This window comes from Ischnura elegans, chromosome 11 (assembly GCF_921293095.1).
Source record: "Ischnura elegans chromosome 11, ioIscEleg1.1, whole genome shotgun sequence".
NCBI lineage: Eukaryota > Metazoa > Arthropoda > Insecta > Odonata > Coenagrionidae > Ischnura > Ischnura elegans.
The window spans coordinates 38644092-38661859 of NC_060256.1; the positions used below are offsets into that span (position 1 = coordinate 38644092).

The window sequence follows — 17768 nt, forward strand, 5'->3', positions numbered from 1 at the left end:
TCCTAAGCCCTCCTCAGCCGAGAATCGAACCTTGGACTGCCTCGTGGGAATTCAATGAACTAACCACTATGTCAACCCCATGTTGCTGTCTCATAGAGTGGGAAGACAAAGTAATTTCTTTTAACATGTTTAGCATATGAAAATGCCATGAAGTTTGTGCACTTTGACGGCCTACATCAAATGTCTATGCACATTAATGCTTACTTTCCTCTCCAATAAATTACAATAGGGCATACATTTTGGAACAATAGACTCTACAAAAATAGAAAAGAGCATAAAGCTAAACCTCTGATAAAGAAATAGTTTTATTGGTTATCAAAAATGCTACCACAGAAAGTGAAACAAATAAATTACAACAATTGAATGCATATAAAAATAGCCACACTGCTGGCCAAAAAAATACAATCATAAATTAATCATACATCTAATTAGGCAGCAAAATATAAGAAAGGGTAAAATTTGGGCATATTACTGAGAAGCGATCGATGAAAATAGCCACCTTCATTTGATAGGTCCAAGTTCATCATTAAACATGTATTAAAGTTAGTGACACAATTTTTAAAAAATGAATAGCTACATCACATAAAAATGTATGCTTTAATTCAGCTCACAAAATGTCCTATGATTAAGTGATAGGGGTGTAAAAAGATACTGAATTTATTCAGCACATACATTTGTTTTCATATAAAAACTTGCTCACTAGCCAGGCTATCAGTGAATGGCTTGACAAACTCCCTGGTTGAAAAGTAGAAGATGAGACCAAATGTAATTGAAATGGGAAGGGCAGGCAAGGCTTTCTTGAATATCGCCAAAAGCAACAGCGTCAGACACAAACCCTGAAAAGAGACCCCATCATATATATTATAAATAATATTTCCTTCAAAATTTTCCTCAACGAAGTGAATAGTACAAAAAATATCCTAGGTTGGGCACACATTAAAGACACAATAAAAATAAAAACAGCCATGAAACTATATTTATGGACAGCAGTCCTTTATTTTCAAATACAGAAAAAAAACAAGATTATGCGAGAACTACGAATAAACTAAAAAGAATAGAAATGGAATGTATAATTATACATTGCACTCAGTCATGAAAATTTTGCTCAAGACATAAAACAGACAACAAAAACTGAAGTCAAAACTATTTAAGCCAAGCAGTGCCTAGTCAGTACTACCCCATGCTGCCTTGGCTTTGCCCAAATTGGCAAAGTGGCCTTTCTTTGCCAGGCGGGCAACAAAACGTCCACTTTGCAGCTTGGACCCTCTACATATTCAACCAAAACATCAAGCTGAGATCAGATCGACCTGAATGCTCATAAAAACCGACTCAGAATGCCAACTTTATCAACATTTCTCATCAACCCCCAACATAGAACCACCACTTATCAAAAATCTTTCTCTGTTGTCGGAGCACGATTATGGAACAGTGTCGTAAAGGATGTAAAAGATTCTGCCTCTTTATTGGTTTTCAAGTAAAGATATTTTCAATATCTACAAACCCTTGAAACTGTATTAACTCTTTTGTTACTTCTTCTATTTTATACTTTCATATTATGTACTTTCATTGCAACGCATCCACCCATACCTATATTTTCCCATTATAAATTCTTTAATTTGTGTTTTAAGAGCTCTATTGCATGATATAACCCCAATATATTGTAAATGGACAAAGTACAAGAAAAATAAATCTCATTATTATTAACATAACAGATTCTGCACAATTTCCCAAAATACATACATAACTTCTCTTCCAAGGATGACCAAAAACTGCAAGAACCTCCAACAAAAACTGGGAGAAATACATACTTTCTACATGCATATGTAAAGGAAATGAATAAAAAAATGATGGATCCATAAAACTAATACACACTAACAGAGAACAATTCATAGGTCTAAGAAAGTACTTACAATAAGAATAGCCACAAAACAAGCAAGGGTTGTATTCCAGTCTCCGTATGAAGATGCCTTCCCTACTAAAACGCTGTAAAATATGAAATCTCCTAGTCCAAGCTTAACACCACCTGAAATATAAGAGATAAAAATAAACTACTGCAAGAGAAACAAGCCAGAAACTCTTTGAATTCCTCTTTGTATTCCATATATCTCTCAGCTTGCCCTCCATTCAACCTCAGGAATGATAACAACCTTCAGGGTTACCCAGAGCCGGATTTAGGATGTGGGTGGTCTAGGGCCCATCTTGGTGAGAGGCCGGGAGGTGCCACTGGTTGCGTTCTGAGCTACATTAACAATTCCAATGGATAAAGTGTTTTATATCAGCAGCATCATTTATTAAAATCCATGTCGAGGACTAATGACGCTAACCAAAAATCAACCCAGCTTCACTTCAAATCCCCTCATACACGATGGTTTTCTTCTGTTTTTCAGATTTTTTTAGATTAACCTCAGCTATATTGGGGGATGGCTCATGCTTGGAGGGTGGCCCTGGGTTGGTGGGTGGCCGAGGGCCCGGGCCCCTGGGGTAGCCTCTGATCCAGCCCTGGGTTGACCCGTTCCAGTTCAAAACTACATGTTCCATTCTCATATCCCAAAGGTGACAAACCTGTCTACAGAGCTACAGACTGGGCACCTCAACCTTAGTTAGGGCCTTGTATGTTATATGATTGACAAGGCAAACACAAGGAAGCCAACAAAGCAGTCTGGGGGAAGAGGGCATACAGAATGGACAGGGACGGAGCAATTCCATTGCAGAAGCAATAAATACCTTGGTTAATTAGACCCATTTCACATGGACGTGGATGTCCGAGTGCGGAAAAGGTTCCACTAACGTTAATGGAAGCTTGTCACATGAGTGCGGACCATCCACACGCAGAGGAGCCATCCACACGTGGCCCCTAAGCCCCGCAGCTCATGCGCATGTGCATGGGCCACAGAGACAGGTTTGTGCTTACACACGAACCCAGACGGCAGATGCGGACCAAGCAGATTTGTCTGTAGAATTAGAGCAAGCTTGGAGATAACAGTGCGAGTGCATCTTTTTGCCATGGATAGTGAAATTGATACTGAGAAAATAATTGAAAAAGTAATATTTATCAGCACGTAGTTCAGAATATATATGGTCACTAAAGCTGCTTTTATTGTTCTTCGTGCCAAAATAGGGTGCACCCAAAACCTCCTTTGACGGGCAGTTTTCCTCCATTTTTTCTAACCTCATATACAGCAATTGCTTGAATTGCACTTGACAGTATGACGTTCTTCTACCTTGGCAAGTTACACACAGCTGACATTGTGCCGGACACAGATGGATTTCGTCTGTGCTTATGGGAACAACAGCGACCACTCTCTGCACCCCACGTGCGTAGCACAGACCTTCCATGTCCATGTGAAACAGGCCTTAGAGTTGCTATCCCTTTAACTTTTAAAAGGTGGCTTTGAATCATAGCATGCAATCCCCGAGCATGTACAACAAAACGTCTGTAACCACTAAAATCCAAGCCTCAGGGCCAAGCTTGAAATTATAAGCTCATTTCTGCTTCCAGAGGAATCATAACAATGAATATTCCTAAGTTATGAGCTAGTCATGCACTGATAGTTACAGGTAACACCTTGCAATTCAAATAAAAATGTGACTAAGTATGGAACATCCATGGCAGCCCTATACTCACGTTCTTCTTCCTCCAATTCTCGGTATTCACCAGGTGGTGGTCTAGATGCACCCCCAGGCTGGTTAGAAGTGGCACCATAGTTCCCCACATGGCCACCAGATGCTTCAATTATCTCTCGCTGACGCTGCCTAGAGCGATTCTCTGTTGTTGCCATCCACTCTTGTGAAAAACCACTTTCTGGATCAGCCTCTGAGCAGAGTAACCATCGATAAAATCAATTAATGGCATTCAAATTGAAAACCATTTGTAATTTAAACCTTTCAGCTGTAGACTAAATGAGGCAAGCTTTCCATTGCTTCGAGTCATAATTGAGGTAAAAAAACTAGGGAAAAAGCCATTGAGAATCATAACTGGCAAAGAGCATTAACTCGGACAAGGCCATGCTATTCCGGGAACACTTGAATGAGGAGTGAAAATCAGAGGATGAAAAGGGATTACAAGTGACCCCATCAAAGGAAGGAACCTCTACCATGACAGTGAAATTTAGCTAAGCACTACCTTAACAGTGACCTGTTCCTATCCTTGCTTAATGCCATAAATGGGCAACCCAGAAAAATATCGGTTCACACCAATTTTCCATTTGCGATTTACCACACAATTTCCCCGACTTAACATCAATGGCAAAGCACTTTCTATAAATATTACCCTTCACTTCTGAAAATCATAATACATAATTAGCTTGCCTCATTTATAGTTCTACCTTGAAAATCCGTCAAAACCTTAGTTGGTAAAAAAATCTGCTGATTATAAAAACTTTTTTTTGTCACTATGTTAAATATCTGGATAATCTATTGGGAACCGTATGTTTTGAATATTGGCGATACATGATTTTTCGATATATCTGGCCCCATTAACTATCGTGTCCAATTTTTTATGGGGTCCCATTTATTATTGGGCCATAATATTAAATGAGGGGGTAAGAAGCCAAGGGGTACAAGTGATTTTTTTCTAAACAGAGTCAGGTACAGAAATTGATAGAAAGAATACATATACAAAAATTTGGTGGCCAAGGGATATACAGTAAACTCTTGATTTTACGAAGCAGGATTTTACGAAGTTTTCGATTATACGAAGTGATATTGCGGTCCCGGTGAAAAGCTTATGCTAAATACATGGCGCTATTCGATTATACGAAGTTTCGATTATACGAAATTTTTTGAATTTACGAACCTCGGCTCGGTCCCTAGGAACAAATGGCATTCGTTTATACTAACTACGGCGAAAAATTTGTCAACAAAACTAGTTACGCCGGCGTAAGTAGCTAAAAAATCAGCGCTTCCAACTGTGGTCCATCAAAAGTGCGAAATCGTAAATGATAATGCAACTTTGGAGAGAAATGGGTCGCCAAAAACCTCACTGTGGGAATTTAGGGGGAGTAGGAGTTCAGTTAAAATATCGCGGCTGACATTATGCCCCTATTTACGTGCCTGTTCGTAAACATAGCATCGACAATAATTCGTAGTTTAACATGCCAGGAAGGTCGCGCGGAGTATTTCGTACACCCCTAATTAACCCTTTGCACTGCTGTGAACGTACTTCGAAGACTACTTGACTACTTTTCGCCGAAGCACTTCGAAGGGTCCCTAATCCGGGACCCTTTCCTCGACGAGCTCACCCTCGCTGGCCCCTGAAACTGGGCTATTTTTTAATGCATTACCTGACGCAACCCTGGGTTTCAAAGGGCAAAATATGCCATGGGGGGAAAAAGAGTAAAGTGCGTGTTACTGTGGGGCTGTGCGTCAACCAAACGGGCACAGACAAAATAAGCCCGTTGTCATTGGGAAATTTGAAAGGCCACGGTGCTTAAAACATGTAAAATTGGAAGCCCTCCCCGTTTTTTACCATGCAAATAAAAACAGCTGGATGACCCGAGAAATTTTCCAGCAAACGGTTATACGTCTACAGAGAAAAATTGCTGGAGAGAACAGCAAAATTGTTTTAATAATGGATAATGCCACCGTTCATAAATACGTGGAAGATCTAAAATTGGCTACTGTTCGAGTCCTCTTTTTACCCCCGAACTCGACTAGCAAGTCCCAGCCCTTGGACCAAGGCATTATCCAAGATTTTAAAGTCCTGTACCGGAAGAAGCTTGAGCGGTATTACTTGCGATGGATCGGTATGTATACATTCATCTATTTTGCTCATGTGCGTTTGGATATCGATTTAGATATTTTTATTCATGATTATCATTCTTTCAAATCTATTTGCTACTTTTATAAATGGGAACAGAAATTAATAACATCCCGAAATGGACGTTGATACATGCAATCCGCGCCATAATATCTTTTCGTGTATATATTGGCCTTTGTGAATGAACAACTTAAATATCTAAAGTATTAGGCTCTATTTACCGCCAATTTATATTTCAGGCTTCTCGTAATGAAGACGCACTTCCAAGTCTAACCATGAACTTTCTTCTCACGCGCTTCCCCGTTCTCCCATGCTGGGGTTCTGTCTTTCAAAAGCCTTTGTCCCTTCCCTCCTGCTGCCTTTGGCTGATCTTGCTGACTCCCACCTTACGCATCCCAAACCCCTCCTTCCCCAGCATTTCCCATTCACTCCCTCCCTAAGGTGACTGAGCTTGTGTGCGTCGCAAAAAAATACGGCCCCCAAAAGTAGACTGAGGCAGAGCTGAAGGCCATTTCCCCACCCTTCTTTGTCCTGCCCCCTTCACCAGTCCTTGTGATGACCACACTTCTTCCCTCAGGCAATTCCCATCCCACTCTTATTCACCCCACCCACTGGGAACTTTCCCCGATTGAGGAGAAGGGCATGGTTCATCTTTACCTGCAACGGGGGGAAGTTATTCACCGGAGAGAGGCGGAAGAAGTATCTTCCACTATCGGGAAAATGGTGCCGCGCTTATAATTGTCTCTCTTCTTCTCAGCTGACTTTTCAATTGAAATTAATTTCTTTGCTCTTTCCACACTATATTTATTTACGATTATGGCGCGACTATTTTTTAGTGCTAAAACTAAGAAAATCTTTTCTCTATGTCAATGATCCTTTGCCTTACTTTCAATACGGCGGAGAAAGGAACACGAAAACTAAATGAGGTGACGGTACAGGTTTTTGCGTGTCATTTTTTGGGAATTCACGCTAGTGAACCAATACTTAACCACGTTGAGAAATGATAAAACGTCTCTTGTAGGAAAACAATCAATGTGGATAATAACGTTTCTATCTATATTTCTCCGATACTGTAAGATGTTTCTCCTGTCGTTTTCCGGTTGGAACCTTGCTCCTGTCGGCATAAAAGGAGAGAAACATACTATATGAACAGGTCACCTCACACCCGGTATGAAGAATACAGTCCTGATGAAGAATTAAGTCTTTTATGGCAACGTCTGCGAAGATGATGGAACACAGTAGTCGGACGGAGAACTCAAACAGAATTTACTTCAAATATTCGCCAGAAGATAATCACATCCTACGTTATTTATGATCGTAATTGAATCTCAGTGAAAATAGAGCACATTCTGCTGAAAATACGAAGTAACTCGAAATATTAACTTACGAAGGTTATTTTGGAAACGGGCTAAGACCCTTGTTTTTCTTTTTTTCTCGTCACTGAGCGATAGAGGGCGACATAAATGGCGGTTAGGCCGGCTGCCGCTAAAATTCCGTGGGTGTCAGAAACAAATATCTATCTTTTGCATACTTAATAGTAGCTATTGGCTCCTAACCACAAGTTTATTACTGTAAATACTTATAATAAACATTGCAATTCATTATTTGATTACGTTTTCTAAACTGGTCGGGAATTTCTTTAGCGATCGCTGATGTTGAAGTATGAACAAGAAATGGGAATTTTATGGTGGTATAATTATTTAACGATTTTTCACATCATTAATCGATAGCAAAAAGCCTTTTCTATGAATTATACCGAGAATAACCACCGAAAACGTTTAAATAAGACCACTAACGACAAAAAACGGCGGAAGAAACAAAAGCGAACATTTTTTTCGTGACTTATGAAAAAGGTTTGAATTTACGAAACTCGATTTTACGAAGTGCCAATTTTCCGGTCCCACTGACTTCGTAAAATCAAGAGTTTACTGTAAGTGAGTCTCAGTTCTGTGCTGACTATGAGTTGAAAATTAAATAACTACCTATTTAATCTTGTTTGTTTTATTTAACCGATTTCTGCATCTAAAGCCTGAATCACACGATCATTTTTTTTCGTCGCGAAAGTGATCACTATCGCGAGCACTGCGCAAAATGATCGTCAGCGGCAATTGTTTTTCGCGATGGCGATCGCGATGTGGATTCCCATCGCTATTTTTCATCACTCGTCCGGTCGCTTTTTACGTCGCTAAAACAGTCACTAAAACCCCATATCAGCCAATCGGAACGCATTCCCCTATGGGGCGATTGCAGCGCAACGTTTGACAAATGTGGGAACGGCATAAATAAACAAACACGCTATATAATTTCGTGATGTGGGTCCTATGACAACTAGCTGTGATATTGGAAATGATGCGAAAAGCGACGGCGGGAGTGACCGTGTGATTCAGAAAAATGATCACAAGAGCGATTGCTTTTCGCGACGGGAAAAGTGATCTCGATAGTGATTACTTTCGCGACGAAAAAAAATGATCGTGTGATTCAGGCTTAACTCTTTTTAGAAAACAAAATCGCTTGTACCACTTGGCTTCTCACCCCTTTAATTATCATTATCACCAATTTAAGGGGTGTAAATAGCACTAAATATTACTAATACTAAATATCATACTAATACAACATTGAACTTCCAACCTACTATCAGCGCAAAAAAGGTAGAACCCTGAACTTTAAGCGTTTGTGTGAAATTCTGCCGAAGCTCCACAGGGCTGCGTAATGTATCGTTTTACACATTGTTTAATTTGCCACAACAATGATTGATTAAACAGTGTTTAAACATAAATGTTTAGCTTCTACGGTCAAAAGAGTGAATAAGAACACGCAAAAAACTATGAGAATGGCAAAACAGTCATCTCCTCTAATCTCATCACTACCAAAATATTTGGTTGGTGCACTTCATCATTGTTTAATAGAGTGAACAACATCTTCAGATTACAAATTTTTTTCACATTCACAAATACCTTTTTAAAATTAAATTTTACCAATTCTTAGATTCTTTTTAATGGCCGAAAGGTATATTTCAATTTCCAAGTTGTAGAATATGACATGAATATAAAAGTTACGTATGGTATATAGAAAAAATACTTCCAAACTTTTCATTTCAGGAAATTTTGATAATGTTCCTCTTACTTAAATAAACTATAAAGACAAATATTGCCCTGTGGCAATGCACACTCCCAGAAAGGCCTGTTTACACAATACATTAACACGTACAAGTTAATGTCTGTTTGCAAGAATGATTTTTGTGGACCTGAACAGTGCATGTACGAATGCATGAACCAAATTAGAACAGGTTCTATTTTCTGTGCATGCATTCGCACAATTTGGGTGGTTACACGGTGCATTTTGGCGTTTATTCTCACGTTCATACATTTAGACACTAACCCGTATGTGTTAATGTAAAGTGTAAACAGGCCTAAATGGCTCTAATTCGTTCATTTGTCAATGATGTTCCCACTCACTCTTGCAAATGCTTTAATTTCAGCGTTCTACCTTTTTTTTGCCAATAGTAGAACTAAAGTAACCACAAACATAGGTATGACACTGAATGGTGCTCACCAGCGGCATTCTCAGTTGAGGCTCGAGAGGACCTGGGCTGCTGCTGCTGCTGCGGTGGCCTCTGTCGATCTCCATCCCCTCCGTCCATGCCACGCTCCCTGACGGCAGCGGCACGAGGCGGGCGAGTAGGCTCCCTCCCCCTCTCCCCTTCCTCCTCCTCCCCATCCACCACATTCAGGTACGAGTACATGAAAGTGGCTGCAAAGGGAAACGCATGGGAATTAAAAAAAAAATACACTTGAAGCCAGAGCTGACAACACACCATTCCTACACTACAGAAATTTTGAGGCAAGTGCTCCAATTCACCGCCAATTCACCCTGTTGCCAAAGGCTCTGGACAAACAATGATATCAAATGCTTTGCCAGCCATTGAGAGAGAGAGAAAAAAAATCAATTTACTGTGTAATCCCAACACAGAATATTGAAAAAAAATTTGTCACATAGTAGGAGGCTACTAATCCTCACATGACAATTCTAGGTGGTACACTAGACAGTATTTCGTAAATGTGCATTAAAAGGTTTTTGACACTACGCTAAATATCCGGATAATTAAATTTATTGGGAACATATTATTAGGTTTTAAATATTGGCGATAAATAATTTTCCGATAAATCTGGCCCCATTTATTATCATGTCCAAATTTTTATGGGTTTTATTAATTGAGTGGGTGAGAAGCCAAGCAAAAAAAACAGAAAAATGTTTAACTGCTCATTTAGTGATAATACAATGGACAACTCATGACTTCGAATGCACTATCACTGAGCTAGCGAGCTACCTTGGATACATCGTGATCTCTTTCCAAATCTAAATGATCTCTCATAGTAAATGGTAGCAAATTATGGAATGCCTATCTAGTTAATTATGTAGTTCCAAAAGTAGCCGAATATTTAGGCCAAGAACTACCTGTTTCTCACAAAAAGTTCATGCTCTAATCTAGCCTTATCATATGAATGTAATTTAAGGCTATGTCCATAATATTTGCACAAAACTATGTAACTGTGTTATTTTATATATTTATATGAAATAAATGTAATTTAATACACTACAAATGGAATATATTTGCAAAATTTTTGTTTCTGTAATAGTTAATAAATTGTCTTATTGATTTGCTTGTACATATCACTATCCTTTCTTAGTTTGATTGTGTTAATTAAAAAAATGGTCCACTAAATAATGGTTATATTGCACCATATGGCTGATTATTCACTTGTACGTTTAGAGAATGCTCATATGAGGCTGAGCAGCCTCCAAATGGGTGATAAATTTTGCTCAATATTGTGAGTTGGGATTAGAAAATATATTTTTCTCTCTCTCTAGTAGGCATAGCATTTGATGTCATGAGTTGTCCACAGCCTTTGGCAACAGGGTAAACTGGCAGTCAATTGAAGCACTTGCCTCAAAGTTTCTGCGGTTTAAAAATGCAGCATTGTTGACCTAAACATCATTTGTAATTTTGATTCATACTGGCATCAACTTTACAAAAATAAAATTTTGCGACACAATTTTTCTCCATTCTGTATAGGATCCTAATTTAAACAGCAATTGGCTACATTTGTACAGTCGCCTGCAAAAAATTTTTATTGGAACAATTTTGCATACTATGAGTTATTGCAGAGCCAAACAAAAATGATGTTTCAGATAGACTTGATATATTTTGTGGAATCTTATGCTTCCATAATTTGGTATAATGTGCATTGCTCGTTTTAAATTACATTCATTTTCACCATTATCTAGGAGCATCGGTTTGGACTGAATAAAATATTAACAACATTATAATTATTAGACAGAATTGTAATTATCTAATTTCACAAAATACATAATATTTCCCCTGACCCTATAGCAAGAAATCATGAAAAATCCCAAATGCATATTATTTTAACATAAATAATATAAGCAGAGATGAAAATAACTCACAAGAGTAAATAAGAGCAGGGAATATTTGCTCATTTCTTTCCTGAGCAGTCTCTACAAGGATTCGCAGAGGTCCATTAGGAGTAAGGACAGCAACAAGATCTGAAAAGAAATGGAATCAAATATGTAAGCCATGTATTTGATTTTAATTGATTTTTTTAGTGAGCAGAACTGTTTTACTGCCACACCATTTTGAATAGGATGTGGAATTACTACCACTTTTGTTTTCAGGAAGTTTACTTGACTTGAGACTTATAAGTATCTCTAGTCCATGCTTCTAGATTTTTTCACAAAGGTGAAGATATGTTTGGGCATAAAACTATGGTATAACTATCTGGATTGAACATTTTTTAATAAATGAAAATATACTAATTCAATATTTCGGTAATTCTAAAATGTTAGGCTGATAAATTGACTTGACTTTAATTGATAAGTTCACTTGATGAAAAAGGACAGTGATCTCATGTGACAATTTAAGAACTAGCTCCAGGAAAGAAATTATCTATCGTTCATCGAAGAGTAAAAAAATGAGCATTGCATCAATGCAATTAACCAATCAATCAAGCAATCAATGCAATAGGGTAGTTTCCTTCATCAAAGAAAACGAAAGGCATTGATTGCGATTCGTTACCCACCACTAGTGTATTCATAATATACAAATTATTTCGTTTTAGAAATACCGGTTTAGAAGAAAGGCAATGGTCCATTTTTATCCTCATTTGAAAAGGGCCAGATTGGCGCCCATGCGATGCCACTCCACGTGATGTCACAGGGACCTAGTTTCTACACGAGAAGATAGGAGTTATACATCGTCTGAGGTTACCAATGCATGCATGAGGCGCAGAGCTCAGGGAAACATGTCTTAATAATCACTTATTGAAACTGGCTAAGGTCGGAAAGTTTTCTTCATTTGATAAGGTATTAATAATCCTCATTTAAGCCAAGCGCTACCAGCCAGCAGGGTACTCAGCTACCCACTAGCAGCCTGCGTCGTATCAGCGCTAAGCCTCGCCTCAAGGTCACCTCACAGGGTGGCAGCGGGAACCAGAAATACGTCACACAGAGAGATTTCCCGGCATTCATACTTACGCCTCGCATTTTCGCGTGCATGAAAATTTTCACTTTTCATTTAATCACGAAAAATAGATATCGTCATTTAAAAATCTAAAAGCGTGAAATACGTACTCCAGGAGTAATAATCTTTCGATTTAGGGAATGAAAAAATAATAGGAAACCACCCTATTAAGCACCAAGTCATTAATGTGGCATTCATATTAAAGACTCAAAACATCGATGGCGACACTAACATTATTGGCCAATATGGCTGATGCATCAAGGCTAGTGTTGCAATGATAACATTGGTGTAGGATGAAACGTTGATCCACTGCAAAAAATAAAGTAGAAATGTCACGAACGATTTTTCTTGTTCTTGAGGAGGTGTGTCAATACCTAGGGGCAACGACAAATAGAAAAATTCAGGAAGTGATACGTTATAGCTGAAAAATCCACTACCAGCTCACAGCTATAACTCAAGGGGTTCATAATGACCAAAAATGGGTGACTCCAATAAAAAAACACTATTCTCAGCCATGTAGAAAAGGAAAAGGGTAATAAGTTGGTTACCTTAAATGCCTTAAATCTACAAACCACTATTACATTATTTGATGAATTGTAGTAATGAATAGCAACTAAAAGACATTATACATAAATATGAATGCATAAAATATATTACAGCATACTCCGGCCTATCCGCGCTAATGATGGGGAGAGACGGCACGAATAATCAGAAAGCACGGATAACCCAAACTTTCACTCTAATGTCTTATAATGTTCATAATTTACGTACAACAAATAATATATTATTATTTATGCAGTTATTCTGTTATTTTAGAGTGCTTTCCGGATTCATTTAGAGCTTTCTTCGCCAGTTCGCAATCTTTTCAGAGGCGATAATGTGGTTGTACTCGTATTACTAATGCTCCGTGTAAGGCCTAGTTTCGAAAACCACACATCCGTGGCTTTGTGATCATGGATACAGAAAAGCGGTTAGCACGAACGCTACAAAACATGCTCAATGTCGGAAACTACACTGTCAGGCACCACGCCACCTACTCGCGTCACACACAAGTTGCCCGGGTTGCAACTGCTGCGGGACGTGTATTCGTGATCACGGTGTGTGGTCGTGCCCTCCGAGACTAGGAAAACAGGAACATGGTGCCCCTGTGAATGCAGCTAGCACGTGATCGCTTCCGTGTAACTAAGGGGATTCTAACGGAAATAATAAGCTTGGTGAATCCTTGCATTAATGCAGTAATTCCGGTGATTTTGCATCTAATTTTATTTTTTTATAAAGATCGTGGAAAATATTGAGCAAGAGTGAAGATTAGTCACGGATAATCCACAACACGGATATGCCACAGCCGATTATCGTGAGTCTGCTGTACTTAACACGTTATGATAGCTGAACACAAACAATATAACAAGAGAAATCACAAAACACCTAACAATGCCAGTGATTTGTCAACGTGGTTTCCTATGGTAATTGCTTGGTATCCTTGGAGCTCTATTTCCGAATTTGATGGATAGTTGGCGTTTCACTGAATTCTCGAATTACCCTCCCCAACATGAAAGGTGGTCAGAATTATTTTGCCTGCATTCCGAGTGTGCATATGAGCATCCCTTTACACATTCTATCATATGAATGATCACTAGGCAAGTGATCAAATGAATACCTATAAAATAAATTTCATATAAATATTAGACTTGATTCGTATTATCTTTGTGAGTGAGCTGGTGTGGCTAAAGCAAAAGGGGCTGAGAAGGGGGAAAGTTTCTCGATACGTGACTTTCCCTTCACCGATAAGTAGAAAGCAGGCGTGGCTTAGCGCTTCAGTCGCTCCCAGACCTCTCCCACGATAACATCGTAAATATGTTCGTACGGCAATGAAACCAAACCTCACAAATTCTCTTTCTAGGTCTTTAAGTATGCCTATCAGCAACGGTGCTGGATTCATTGTGGTAGCTGACAATGTCATGTGGGCTTCTGTGAAGGGGTTGTCTTCAATGCCATTCGAATGAGTTAGTATATTGTCCTGGGGCCAGAGCCAAAATACCTCTGGCCACCCATGACTCGCACGTTTCCAGCGACAAACTAGGGCGGCTATGTACATTTGGCAATGAAAATCACTATTTTTAGCCCCATTGCAGTCTATAATTGCTTTACCACAGGCATTTTTATTTTTATTATTGATACTAGATCTAAAATGAAACTTTTAAGATATACATGTTTTTGGCATGACCTGATTAAACATATTTTTTTATTCTGAAAATGTCAATTTTTGCAAAAAAAATATCAAACTTTATGGCGTTTGTGCAGTCTTAAGAATTATCTCAATGGCCTAACATTTAATGCCATTTATTCTACTGATAGTACACAACTTTGAATACATACAAGATTTTGATCGGATTCAATTTGCTGTAAGAAATCAAGAAAATCCCTTATTTAGGTTAAGAGGTTATATTTTATACTAGATTTTATGGGCTTTCATGGTTACTTGTCGTAGCTTACACAGTCGGTACAAATGCCACAGCACCCACAGTAGCCATGCTTAAGCTCCCCACCCCACTGGAGTTGCTTCAGGACTGCACTACTGCTTCAATACGTACTCTGGTCCCATAACATATATAGGCAGAGCTCTAATGGATATGTGCATATGTGGAGGCAATTACAGCTTTCTGTAGGCCATTCAATTAATGTCAACTATAAAAAATATATCTTCTCATACCATTTCATCATACTTAGTTGATCATGGAAGAGTGACAATCACGGAGTATATTTTTTAAACATAAAAATAGTGGATATTAGCAAGGGTCAGAGTTGGGCGGTGAATTATTTATCAGCAAACCCTAGCATCAAAAAAGTGCCAACACCATTGTGAAACTAAAAATTTGTTAATTAGACTAAACAGGAAGGCAAATCAAAATAGATTAACCCTTTCACTGCTGTGGACGTACCTAGTACATCCGCACGGCAGACTGCGGTGGACGTACTTTTTCTTCCTCCTTGCCATGCGGTCAGCACTTCCAAGGGTCCCACTAATCAAGGACCCTTTCCTCGACGAACTCACCCATGCAGGACCGTCTCATCGGCCCTACCAGCGGGGGCCCTACCTCCGGAAAAGTGACCGCTCTGACTGCAATTTGAAAATCAATCAATCAATCCGATCATCACAATATGATTGTCTCCATCGCACTCCTGCCAATCAAGCAATCAAGTACATCTTTGAAACGTGTTTCTGCGATGAAAAATAATGATTTTGTTAACTTTGATATAATGGCCGTTTTCCGGTGGTCCGCAGCCACGTTTTGTTGCAAAGTTAACAAAATCGTTATTTTTTTATCGCAGAGACACGGTTCAAAGACGTACTTGATTGCTTGATTGGCAGGAGTGCGATGAAAACAATCATATTGTGATGATCGGATTGATTTTCAAATTGCAGTCAGAGCGGTCACTTTTCCGGAGGTAGGGACCCCGCTGGTAGGGCCGATGAGACGTTCCTGCGAGGGTGAGTTCGTCGAGGATAGGGTCGGGGATTAGCGACCCTTCGGAGGGTGTACCACACCCATCCTAGAAGTACCTGCTCCATGGGCCCAGGAAACGCATTTTAACATTTTCGCCGCATGTGAGGAGAAGGTTTCCGGAGATTGAACAGCAGTGAAAGGGTTAACCAAAATTCAACTTTCCTCTAGATAAATTTATTAACATAAACTCACCCCAAACAGATATAACACCAAGGACGAACCAGGTTGTCCACTCAGGAAGGTATTTGATGAAAACTAGAGCCATGAGGGCAGCAACAAATATTAAATATCCCTGCTGCAATCTTAAGGGTCCTTGCCAGTGGATACATATCATGCCAACCACACCAAAATTCCACATCAAAATGGATAAAGATATGTAATCCATAGGAATGTTGTATGCTCTAAGTACTTCCCTGTAAAGTTAAAATATAGTAGAACCTTAGGCCAACCTGGAACTTCTTCCCTTCCCAATGTATAACCAATTACATCTATGCACAGTAAAATTATTCTATCGACACAAATTTGATGACAACAAAGCAACAATAAAATAAATAAGTATAGCACTTACTCCAAGTAGAGGTAAGAAAATATGAAGAGTAACATTAACGATGACACAATTAGCCAGCCATGAATAATCTGAAAAAGAATAAATATTTTTTCCAGAATGGTGTAGATAAATGGCAAATTTTTAATGTATGTTGTAGTATGATTGTATACAATGCAAATCATCATTACTTAATAGTATATTGAAAGCTTATATCAGCTAAGAAGTTGCAATTTTGACATAGGCATGGTCAGGATTATTACCAGGAGGGGCCTTGGGTCCTTCCCAGCAACTATTCATTTTGATTAGGATGGCTGCCCCCCCCCCCCCCTCCTCTCCCCTGGATGGATACCCATTGGCTAAGTTATAACTTTAATGCTATATTACATCTGAAATAATTCATTAACTTGAATAGCCAATTATTAACTTAGTTACCTTATAGCACATATACTTGTAAAGCACTATCAGGATAACTGTCATGAGTACGATGACACCCATTAGAATCATGGAATTGGCGACAGCATTCCACACTTTAGTACTTGTGTCCGGGCTATCCTCGTGAAATGGAGTATACACCCTGAAATAGACGACTGGCTCAATATCTAGGAGTAAAAATATACAGGTCCTAAGGGGAACCAACTTAAAACACCTTCATATCAACAATTGCACACACACGGTTCAAATACACAAAATATTCGCGTGACTTACAGATAAACATCTTTCGTCGTGTAGAATGTAACAGAACTTATAGTAGCCACAACAACCAACATGCACAATGAAACTGGAACGAACAACTTGATGACATGTTTTGCACCATATTTAAGTTCTTCTTCCTCGTCGTTCTGCCATTCATTTCCTGGGTTCCCAGGGTCTACAGGCCCAGGAACGATCGCGGCCGTGTCTGGCATTCCATTTTCTTGCAAAGAAGCGGTCTGAAACAAAATATTTATTTGAAAACACTGTCAATATACCTATGCTACGTTATAAACTAACCCGACTAACCCCATCTCCACTAGCAGCAGCTTGAGCATTCACATTATTTCTGGGTCGACGCTTCCGCTGGGTTCTATCGCTCAAATTCTCATTTCGGACTGTTTCCCCAATATGTGCATCCATCAGGCAGGTGTACTCGTTCGCTCGCTCACTCTCGCTTGCCTCACTATCTGACATTCACTCGAGCGTTATCTCAAACTAACATGCACTCCTAAGCACATCCACAGCTTGCAGTAAAAGAGATATTTACGAAGTTTTATTCTTCCCCTAAGGCTCGAATCATATCACAGAATTTCAAACAACTTTTTAAGCATTCCTCATGTCTCACCCTACCCACGTACACTTTCCTTCACTCACTTGACTCACGACCTCACAACGATCACAACTCTCACAACAAATCCCCGTCCAAAACAATCGAGACGCGTTTCT

The 17768-nt window shown here is 39.1% G+C and overlaps 1 protein-coding gene across 1 annotated transcript; it reads right to left on the bottom strand.

The window, feature by feature from the left end:
* Positions 1 to 287: 287 nt before the first annotated feature.
* LOC124167741 (presenilin-2) lies at positions 288 to 17695 on the bottom strand. The gene is made up of 10 exons (XM_046545753.1): positions 17349 to 17695; positions 17055 to 17278; positions 16782 to 16923; positions 16371 to 16438; positions 15995 to 16215; positions 11225 to 11323; positions 9311 to 9508; positions 3626 to 3814; positions 1911 to 2023; positions 288 to 836 (listed from the first exon to the last, which is right to left on the bottom strand). The coding sequence occupies exons 1-10, from the start codon at positions 17514 to 17516 to the stop codon at positions 681 to 683; spliced, it is 1578 nt and encodes a 525-aa protein (XP_046401709.1). The 5' UTR covers positions 17517 to 17695; the 3' UTR covers positions 288 to 680.
* Between the last annotated feature and the right edge of the window lie 73 nt (positions 17696 to 17768).

Excerpts from the sequence above, each read along its gene's own strand:
- LOC124167741 (XM_046545753.1), bottom strand. The coding sequence starts at position 17,516 with ATGTCAGATAGTGAGGCAAGCGAGAGTGAGCGAGCGAACGAGTACACC. Across the intron at positions 16,439-16,781 it reads ACAAGTATATGTGCTATAAG|ATTATTCATGGCTGGCTAAT; the intron begins GTAACTAAGTTA and ends ATTCTTTTTCAG. Across the intron at positions 9,509-11,224 it reads CCCTGCTCTTATTTACTCTT|CCACTTTCATGTACTCGTAC; the intron begins GTGAGTTATTTT and ends TTCCCTTTGCAG.